An 11,454-nucleotide genomic window follows, 5' to 3' on the forward strand; every position below is an offset into this window, starting at 1 on the left:
CGCGATGAACCCTGAGATCCCCTTTGTGACTATCGGGCAGTTTACTATGCTCTTAACACTTCTTGGAGTAACAGTCGTGCCGAACCCAACATTCCCATTGTCATAGGTAAACGCACCGATACCTCATGTGAACGCCCCTCTCCCTGTGGTAGAGCCGTAAGCAGTTCTCGCCGGGATTGACGTGCGGTAGTTCTATGAGCTAGTACAATATGTCAGAAGTATGAACCTCCAGATGCAAGAATGAGAGGAGAGGTCCAGAGCCTTCATGTTGTCGCAACAGCCTCAACAACACCAGCAACCCCAACGTCCATCGCCACCTCGGGGTCCAACACCACCCCAGTGTGCATCGCTGCCCCGACCTGTCATGGCACATCAGTGGCCCAACAACCAGAGGAATGATCTCAACACTGCGATAACGGCCCTAGTACCAAGCTGGTATTGACCTCAACACTGCGATAAAAAAAGTCCCAGTTGCTTTTAAGCATATGGGCAATTCGGGTACATTTTTATTTATGCCTTATTGGCGCATAGGTAGTATGGGTTATATCCCTTACAGTGCCTAGTCACCTCAGGTTACCCCATACCATGCCTAGCTATTCTAGAAGTTGGGCACCTCGAGAGAGGATACACTGAGAAGATTTTTTCTGAAGTTGAGTATTTAGAAGATGATTGTACGCAAGGTGGTCAAAAGAGCAATTGTATTTTCAAGTACTTTAAATTATGAGTTCGTACATCAACATAAAAAAAAGAGAAAAAAAATGAAAAGCCAACTAGACCGAGCTCGGAGGCTCGGTGAGTAATGTTTGTACAATGGGGGTCCAAGAAAAGAGGCAAAGAGAGAGAGATCTAGTATCCTAGGGCTACTCGCCCCCATCTTTCTCAACAGCAATGGTGTCATCCTTGGCTTCGTTGGTTTCCATGACTTCCTCGGCAGCAGCATCCTGGTCGTCTTTCTCCGTAGCTCCCTTGTCAAGGTCGTCATCATTCTGCTCCTCGGAGTCTGGGTCTTCTTCAGCATTATCCAACATCGCCGAAGTGATGACCGAGGTTGTGATAGATCCAAGGTCGAGCTAGGGAAATGCTTGCCTCATCATCCAGCGACAAAGCTTGAAGCCCTTGCAAAAGGCTGTGGTACCGAGGTTCTGTCTATCCTCGTGAAACTCCATCGAAGCCTTAATTTTTTTGATGGCTAGAACCTCAACATCTTCGATCCCCTTAAGGAGGATAGACTCGCCCTTGACATGAGTGGTCTTCTACTCCTCGGCTTCCTTCTTCAGCCTAACGGGTTGTCGAAGCCCTCGGATTTAATTCTAGTCCCACTCTATGAGTAAAATTGTAGTAACAGTGGTACCAGGTCCAATCCCACAGGGAGCAAGTAATTAATTTCTCAGCGAAGTGCACAATTTAAAGAGTGTGAATTTCAAATAATTAAATTTCTAAACAATTAACACAAAATAGAAAATAACAATTAACAAGGAAATTTTCAGTCTTACCAAACTCTGATCCAAGGGTTCAATTTGAGTCAATTGATCACCGATCCTAGGCTAAAAACAGAAATCTTGCAATTCAAGCATTTAACTTTTAGATTTATTAGGATAGCCATAATAAACCTTATACCTTTCTAGTTTAGTTGACCAAACCCAGCATTCAATCAACACTTATCATTAACCGACTGGGCACGATAGCGTTCCATATCAATTAATGATAGCAATAAATTTTATGAAAGCAGTTAAACCAAAATAAAAATAATTGAGATAGATGCGATTATTAAATTTTGTTCCATTGATTCCCTTTAGGTTAAAACATGCCAACACATTGGTCAAAAGCTATCACAAACAAATATATTGACCTAATTCCTACTTGTACCACTATTCGTGACAATTACGGATCACCGAATCATGGATAGTTGTAGGAAGATCAATATTAATTAATTTGTCAGATTAATCAACATCAACTTCCATAAAAATATACACAAGAATAAACGAATACTTGAATTAAAGGCAAGAATTTAAATTAAGCACATAACCTCACGGTGACACAATTGAACTAGAAATTCCCCTTGAATCGAAAAAGAGAAGCTCAGCCACTCATGGTTGTAATCTCCTTCTTGCTTGGCTTCCAAGATGGATGGATCGATTGATGCCTAAAGCTAGTTCCCACCCCCCCCCCCTTTATATAGCTTTAGGAAGATGGGTTGTTTCCAACTCCTTTTAGGAGTTCATTCTCAAAAATAGAAAGCCCTAATTAGTTTTGATCTAATCCTATCCTATCTCTTATCTAGTAGTCTCAATCTTCTTTATCTTTCTAGGATTATATTTGAAATTTAAATCTGATAAGACTCTTTATTCTTGAATTCGAGTTGGGCTTCTTTAATAATTTGGGCTGCTACAAAGCTTTTCTGCGAATTGGGCTTCAATTGTGAACTGAGCTTCTCTACGAATTTTCTTCGACTTTAGGCCCGATTTTGACATCGATGCAGACCGAATCTGTCAAAACCCAGAACATGAAAGTTGTGGAGTTCTCCCTTATCTTTCCGTTGCATCTAGAGTCATCCCAATCGGAACCCGGTTGTGAGAGTTGTGCCCATATTACTGAACGGGCCGAAACTATGCAAAATCATCCGATTAGCCTTGTTTCCCTCCTGTCGCCTTCTTGTTTGCCCTGAATCGAAATACAAGAGTAATGAGTCCAATTAAGTGTTAATTAAGTGTAAAAGAATGAATATTTAGGGATAAAAATATGATAATTTTTATTCACATCAGATCCCCCTACACTTAAGCTTTGCCCATCCTCGGGCAAGACAAAACTCAAGCAAAAACCAAACAAACTATCTACTGATTTTTAAACTCTCTCTCAACATGATGCTTGTCCTCTAGCATACCTTGATCCAGACTTAATAATCTTTCCATTTTCCACTTCTCTCTCCTCTTTAACTTGTCAAAGAGTAATCTCAAATCACCATTCCTCATGATCCCAAGTTAAATCTACAGTTAAGGAAAGCAAGCATTCCACCGAATGAACATTCTTGGACTAAAATAAGCACTCATTGTTTTAACAATGAAAATGCAGCAAGATTCAAATACCCTCTCTTTGTTTTCGCTCTATGCACTCATAGTTTTTTGAGGTATCATTAGTCTCTCAGGTCAAAACAAGGGATGTTATTACCATAAGCTTGCTTATGTATCACATATCCACCACTAAGCATGAGTTCAATGCATCAAAAGGTGAAATGGGGCTTGGGGTTCTAGGGGTGAGTGCATTTTATGCTCCATCTCACATTTTTCTTTCGCTTCTAGATGTGAGTGCATTTTATGCTCCATCTCACACTAGTCACGATTTTTTTTTGTTATATCATAATCTTCCTTTTTCAAATTTCACAAGAGCATCACCATTTTCATTCCGATCCATGAACTCATTAACGTGGTCTCAACATGTTTAACAAAAAAAGTTCTAGAATAATCAAATCGTGTTTGACAGACATTTAGGCAAAAAGTAATCACACACTCATAAGGGTTAAATTTGTATTGAATCTTGCCTATTGATTATTCAAAATAATGAGGTACCTTACATAGCCAAAAATTTCAGTTAGTCATGCTTGCATCCTGTCTTGTCTATTCAACCTAAGCACATAATTCATGATAGTTTGAAATCATTCAAAAATAAGTTTCTAGGGAGCAGAAACTTCAAAAAGCAAGGTTAAAAAGTGATGATCGAAGCATGCTAGAGTTAACCCAGAATTTATCAAATTCCCCTAATTAGATCCCCCCACACTTAAGGTATACATTGTCCCCAATGTATATGACTGTGCATAAGATAGAAAGATTTAAGGGAACTTCCCTGAACGCCTTGTTGAGATCCTTCAGATGTGAAATCAGCTGCCTAAAAAAATATGAAAAAAATTCACAACCATAAATAGCTAAAATCAATAAAAATAACTGAACAAAAATAATTGAACTCAATGGGTTGCCTCCCACAAGTGCAATTGTTTAACGTCGTTATGCTCGACGACCTTCTTTGCTTCCTTAATTTTATGAATAATGAGAAGGATCCAACGAAATGTCTACCAAGGAGGAGACATTTGCATCCTCATGGAACAACTTTAATCTATGCCCATTCACTTTGAAAACCTTATTTGTGTCGAGACTTTTGATCTCCACTGCACCATAACACATTAGTAACATCAAATGGGCCCATCCACCTAGAACGCAACTTACCTGGCATGAGTTTGAGTCGAGAATTATATAATAACACCTTTTGACCAACCATAAATTGTTTCCTTAAAAGCAAATTATCATGAAACAACTTGGTCTTCTCCTTGTAAATTCTCGAATTCTCATAGGCTTCTAACCGTAACTCCTTCAATTCTTGCAATTGGAGTTTTCTTGCCTTGCCAGCTTCTTCCATGTCCATATTGCAGCGTTTGATTGCCCAATACACCTTATGCTCGATTTCAACTAGTAAATGACAAGATTTGCCAAAACTAACCTATAAGGAGACATCCCTATTGGTGTTTTGTATGCGGTTCAGTATGCCCAAAGTGTGTCATTTAGACGTAGGCTCCAATCCTTTTAATCTGGATTCACCGTTTTCTCTAAAATGAACTTAACCTCTTGAATGAAAACCTCAGCTTGTCCATTTGTCTGAGGGTGATAGGCAGTGGTGACTTGGTGATGCACCCCATACTTTTTCAGTAAGGCTTCTACGACTCTATTGCAGAAGTGGGTCCCTTGATCACTTATGATGGCTCGAGGAATACCAAACCTATTAAAAATGTTAGATTTGATAAAACCTACAACACACTTAGAATCATCAATTTTTGTGGCTTTTGCTTCCACCCATTTTGAGACATAATCAACTGTCAAAAGTATGTAAACAAAACCACAAGAGGAAGAAAAAGGTCTCATAAAATCAATACCCCAAACATCAAAAATTCCGCAAATAAGAATGGGAGTTTGGGGCATCTCATTTCTACGAGACAATGCACCTGTTCGTTGGCATCTTTCACAATTTTTACAGAACAAGTATGCATCTTTAAATAAAGTTCCCCAACACAACCCACTATCTAAGACCTTCCTAGCAGTTCTTTTTGGCCCAAAATGGCCACCACAAGCATAATTATGACAAAAAATCAAAATAGAGTTATGTTCACTTTCAGGGACACATCTCCTAATTACTTGATCAAAGCAAAATTTCCACAAATAAGGCTCGTCCCAAATATAATATTTTGCCTCATTCCTAATTTTATCCTTCACCGACTTGCTAAGATAACCAGGCAAAATACCAGTAACCAAGTAATTCACAATATCAGCATACCAAGGGACCATACCTATTATTTGGAACAATTGCTCATCAGGAAAAAACTCAGAGATAGGTAAAGAGTCTTCATCTTTTACCAACCTACTTAGATGGTCTGCCACCAAATTTTCAGCTCCCTTTCGATCCTTGATCTCTAAATCGAACTCTTGGAACAAAAGTATCCACCTTATCAGCCTCGGCTTTGACTCCTTTTTCGCCAATAAGTATTTCAAGGCTGCATGATCAGAAAACACAATTACTTTAGAGCCAAGAAAATATGAGCGAAACTTATCTAAAGCAAAAACAATTGTTAATAGCTCATTTTCGGTGGTTGTGTAGTTGCACTGTGCAGCATTCAACGTCCTTGAAACATAGTAAATGACATGACTCTTCCCATCAACCCGTTGACCTAGAACAACTCCTACAGCATAATTGCTCGCATTGCACATGATTTCAAAGGGCAAGTTCCAGTCAGGTGGTTGAATAATGGGTGCAATTGTCAGCAAATCTTTGAGCTTATCAAATGCTTCCTTGCATTCATCCCCAAAGTCAAAAGGCACATCTTTTTGAAGCAGTTTGGACAATGGCATGGCAATTTTTGAAAAGTTCTTGATAAACTTGCGATAAAAACCTACATGTCCAAGAAAAGCACGCACTTCCCTAACATTTGTAGGGTAAGGTAAGCTCACAATCAAATTGACCTTTGCCTTATCGACCTCTATTCCTCTAGCAGAAATAACATGTCCCAACACAATGCCTTCTTTCACCATAAAGTGGCATTTTTCATAATTCAAAACTAAATTAATTTCAACACACTTATCCAAAATCTTACTCAAATTATCTAAACAATCATCAAATGAATCACCATAGAGCATTGCACAGACCTGGAGCATACTAATCATGCACCTTTGAAAAGTACCTGGAGCATTGCACAGACCAAAAGGCATCCGTCTATAGGCGAAAGTGCCAAACGGGCAAGTGAAAGTCGTCTTCTCTTGGTCCTCTTGAGCAACCACTAATTGATAGTAACCTGAAAAACTATCAAGAAAACAAAAGAATGCCTTACCAGCTAACCTTTCTAACATTTGATCTATGAAGGGTAAGGGGAAATGGTATTTTCTAGTGGCTAAATTAAGTTTCCGAAAATCAATCACCATACGCCACCCACTTTGTAACCTCATTGGGACCAATTCATTATTTTGATTTCTTACCACAGTGATCCCAGTTTTCTTGGGTACAACATGTATTGGACTTACCCACTTACTATCCGAAATATGATAGATTATCCCTTCATCTAACAACTTAAGGATTTCTTTCATTACCACTTCCTTCATTGCCGGTTTGAGCTTCCTTTGTGATTCTCTGACTGGCTTGGCACCATCTTCCAAAAGAATTTTGTGCATGCAAATTGATGGACTAACTCCTTTTATATCAACTAAAGTCCAACCAATTGGTGCTTTATGCTCCTTCAAAACCTTGATGAGTCGTGCCTCTTGATCATCAGTCAACCCTTTTGCAATGATCGCTGGCAATGTTTCTTCATCACCCAAATAGGCATATTTACGGTGATCTGGCAAGATCTTCAACTCTAACTTAGGAGCCTGCAAAATAGAAGGTAACAATTTCTTATGAGAAAATGATGATGGAATATTAGAATTTGTTAACCTTGACTCCAATATTGGCTCCGAAACTTCACAAGATGAATCTAGCTCTTCCTTCATATCCAATTGTGCACTCAATTCGAGCTCCTCATTCATATCTTTTTCTTCAAAAATTTCCTACATAATTGAATCAACAATGTCAACTGAACAGATTGAATGACATTCATTGGGGTACTTCATTGCTTCAAAAATGTTAAATTTAACATTCTCGCCATCAAACTCGACTGAGAGAGTACCCTCTTCCACATCTATTTTGGTTTTGGTCGTTTTCATAAATGGCCTGCCTAATAGAAGTGGAGCTGAATTTGTGATAGTGTCTTCCTCCATCTTCAAGATGTAAAAATCAGTTGAAAATATTAGGTCATTAACCTGCACCAAAACATCTTCAACAATCCCCTTAGGGTAAGCGTTAGAGCGGTCAGCTAATTGAATGACTACCCTAGTCTCCTTCAATGCACCCAAATTCAAAACACAATAGATTGAGTATGGAATGACATTGATAGATGCACCTAAATCTAGCATGGCACGCTCAATTCTTTTCTTGTCAATCACGCAAGGTAAAGTAAACATGCCTGGATCAGCACGCTTTTCTGGCAAGGTTCTCTTGATGACAGCTGACACATTCTCCCCAACCCTTACCTTCTCATTACCTCTCAGCTTCCTTTTGTTAGTGCACAACTCCTTCAGAAATTTTGCGTATTCCGGGATTTGCTTGATGTTCTCTAACAAAGGAATATTTATCTCCACCTTCCTAAAGGTCTCCAAAACTTCTTGCTCGTACTCTTATTTTTTAGATTTTTCCAACCTACTAGGAAAAGGTGGCACAATGGCATTAGAAATCTTAGGTAAAGGGGAATTAGGCTTTACCTTATTGGAACTCTCAGGTGGATCTTATTCTTCCTCTTCTTTCTGCTCTTCATCCACTTTCTTTTGTGAAATAAGTTGTGACTGCAATTCCTTCCCACTTCTCAGCACCATTGCACTAGCACTCTCCTTGGAATTGACCACCGTCTGTGATGGTAATTTTCCAGAGTTTTGCGCCTCCAACTTGCTAATAAAAGTAGCAAGTTGACTGATTTGGTTCCCTAAGTTCTAGATGCTGGCCCTTGTTTCCTGTTGGAATTGTTGAGTGTTAGTCGCTAGAGCCTTAACTATCTCATCTAAAGACATACCTGAACTTGAGAGATGATTTTGGGCTTGGGTAAGTGCTAGAATTGGAGGTTGTCTGTTAAAAGCTTGAGGCTAGAATCTCTGTGGCTCTCTTTGATTTCCATAGCTCATATTGGGATAATCCCTCAACTCGGGATTGTAATAGTTAGAATAGGGATCATATTTGCGTTGAGATTGGCCAGAAAATCCTCCTACGGCATTGACTTGTTGCATTGAATCATCTTGCAATGATGGGCACATGTCCGTAGGATGCCCAGGAATTGAGCATATGCCACAAACCTTAGTCGTTCTTAATTGCCCTGTAGCCAATTGACGAACCAAAGCAGTTAGATCAGAAATTTGACCTTCCATATTAGAATGGCTTACCTCATTAACACGTCTGATAGCTCCATCTGTTCTTGCTCCAAATTGTTAAGAGTTCTTAGCCATGTTGGAGATCAATTGCCAAGCCGCCTCAGGTGTTTTGTTGACTAAGGCTCCTCCACTAGCTGCATCTACCATACTCCTATCCATAGGTTGGAGTCCTTCGTAGAAGTATTGGATTAAGAGCTGCTCAGGTATTTGGTGGTGTGGACAGGTAGCGCAGAGTTGTTTGAACCTTTCCCAATACTCATATAGTATCTCACCACTATACTACCTTACCCCACAAATCTCTTTTCTAATATTTGCAGCTTGTGATGCAGGGAAATACTTATCTAAAACCACCCTATTCATCTCATCCCATGTATGTATTAAACTAGGAGGAAGAATATATAACCAGTCCTTTGCCTTATCTCATAAAGTAAAAGAAAAAGCCATCAGTTTTACTTGTTTCTCAGTCATACCTTGTGGTTTCATGCTTGAACAGACAACATGGAACTCTTTAAGATGCTTGTAAGGGTCCTCACCTGGAAAACCATGAAAAACAGGAAGCAATTGAATTAAACCTGATTTAAATTCAAAAGCTACCTCAAGAGTGGGATATGTTATGCACAAAGGTTGCTGATTCAGGATTGGTGCTGAAGGGATGAGAGATACATCGTATGGACGCCCAAAAGTTGCGGAATTAGGTGGGCGAATTTCAAAAATTTTTCTCTCCCTTCAACTGGGAATCGCATTCCCTATTTAGAAAATCATATTTTCAATGATCAATCTTGAACCATAAATTGAACCAGATCTGAACAAAAGCAGTAGGAGAGAATTATACCTGATACAGAGAAATAATATCTCCCAACGAAGGTGTTCACGCCCAAGGAATGATCCAAAGACTGCTCCCACTGAAGATGGCGCAGTGTAGGATGGAGCAGAATCAGTAGTATTCTTCTTCAAGAACCTAGTCCTTCACAAGAAATAGCAGGATGGCACATGAACACAGCTTCCTATCAGTCCCTTCACAAGGAACTGATATCAATATCAGATCTTGATTTCTCCCACTGAAAGGAGGTCGAACTGGTAGGTGATGCAGCGGCAGGAAGGAGGCGGCAAGAGAGAATTTTCGCAGGTTGGCTGAATTCTCTCTTCTGTGATTTCAGCTCTAAAGACTTGCAGTGATATAATGATCTTGTGATCATCTAAAGGTTGCCACCCCTTCCTTCATTTGTAACCTTAAAGGATCAGCTCCTAATCCCATTAGAAGTTGCTGATCCAAATCTTATTTGGATCAGACATCCCTTTAGATGATAAGTATAAACCCTTATCTTATCTGCAGATTAGATCAGCCTTCTCCTAATCTCATTAGGAGGATTCCAGTGATTCAGATCTGGACTCTCTAAGTGGATAGGGTTAAGACCCTATCCTATCTGCTAATCCATTCCAAAATTCGCCCCATAATTAACTACTTAAATTAGTCTAGTTCGAAATGGGCTTTTAGGCCCATTAAGGTTATGTGCTCACTTAGTCTTCCTAACTGCTGCCCAGTTGGGCTTCCTTGCATTGCGTGGGACCCGAGCATTGATCTACACATCAGCCACATGGGTTCGGCCCAACCTTTGTTACAAGGCCTGGCCGAATACACTGTTATGGACAGTGCACCCCCTGAAACCCATCATATGGGCTCTATGGGCCCAACACTTACCCTAATTGGTCCCTGGGCCAAGCCACCTTGTAACACCCAGGGACTGTGGCCAAATGCAAGATTAGCCCATCAGGTATTACCTTCTATGGTCTTGCACTCAACCTCTCAGCCCATAATGATCAAACACTGCCCGACAAGAGAGGACCTCTCCCTTGGCTGCAAGGAACAGTGTTGCACTCTCAGCTTGTATGGATCCCGAGAATTAAAACCTTCTCTGCCGGCAGTCTTGGTTTCCATCAGTGAGAGTACATCCCCGATCATTACCTTTGTCCGACAAAGGGGCTGATCCTGTCACTATGATCACCCACTCAGGTGAATTCTCATACTACCCCAACATACCCAGGTTTTGACTCCCGCTAAGGATCTCACTGATTGGTACATCAAAGACAGCTCAATCCGACACCTAGTGTAGTATCATAATCGAGTCTAGGGGTCGGGTGTAACTTTCCAGTTTTGCCCATTAATCTCAAGGTCCAGGGCAATACTGGAAATCTGGTCCGGTTCAAAGATTCAATTAATCCTACACTGCATGTGCCTTGGGTCTCACCCTGGCGGCTGAGACAGGCCACCCCAACCGACTTGGTGGCACATCAGTGTCAGCCTTATCAGGATAGGTCTCCCCAGACCGACCCACTGGCTGTGAACATTCTAAACTAACACGAGTCACATTAAGTGTCCAGTTTAAGGGTATTACACAGAAACATACCAAGGGAACATGAATCAAATATGTACTTTATTCATTTACAATAAACTCATAATGTACATCATTCTGATTGAAGCTAAGGGCATACAAAAATTGTCTACCAGGTGCAACTAACGCCCTTAGTGTTCTTTCTCTATTAGCCATCTCTTCTTCTTCTTCAAAAATAGCTCTATCACAAGTCGTCAAGTCACTATTGAAATTCACCCTTGGAGGTGAACGACCCTTTGCTTAGCCTCCCTTCTCAAATGATGAGTTGTCCTCTCAATTTTAGGAATATATTCTAGTTCACCTTTTTGAGAAGAACGAGTCATAAAGCAAAAGAAGTTAGCACAAACGGAAGGCAAGAAGCTAAGAAATTAAAATAGCTCCCCGGCAATGGCGCCAAAATTCTGACGGGTTGTCGAAGCCCTCAGATTTAATTCTAGTCCCACTCTACGAGTAAAATTGTAGTAACAGTGGTACCAGGTCGAATCCCACAGAGAGCAAGTAATTAATTTCTCAGCGAAATGCACAATTTAAAGAGTGGGAATTTCAAATAATTAAATTTCTAAACAATTAACACAAAATAGAAA

General features: G+C 40.1%; 1 protein-coding gene across 1 annotated transcript; it reads right to left on the reverse strand.

Moving 5' to 3' along the window:
* Positions 1-7,073: 7,073 nt before the first annotated feature.
* LOC148803774 (uncharacterized) lies at positions 7,074-11,026 on the reverse strand. The gene is made up of 3 exons (XM_088897804.1): positions 10,984-11,026; positions 8,951-9,013; positions 7,074-7,678 (listed from the first exon to the last, which is right to left on the reverse strand). Exons 1-3 carry the CDS (start codon positions 11,024-11,026, stop codon positions 7,074-7,076), a joined length of 711 nt encoding a protein of 236 aa, XP_088753930.1.
* Between the last annotated feature and the right edge of the window lie 428 nt (positions 11,027-11,454).

This window comes from Nelumbo nucifera, chromosome 1 (assembly GCF_055504915.1).
Source record: "Nelumbo nucifera cultivar China Antique chromosome 1, China Antique-T2T, whole genome shotgun sequence".
NCBI lineage: Eukaryota > Viridiplantae > Streptophyta > Magnoliopsida > Proteales > Nelumbonaceae > Nelumbo > Nelumbo nucifera.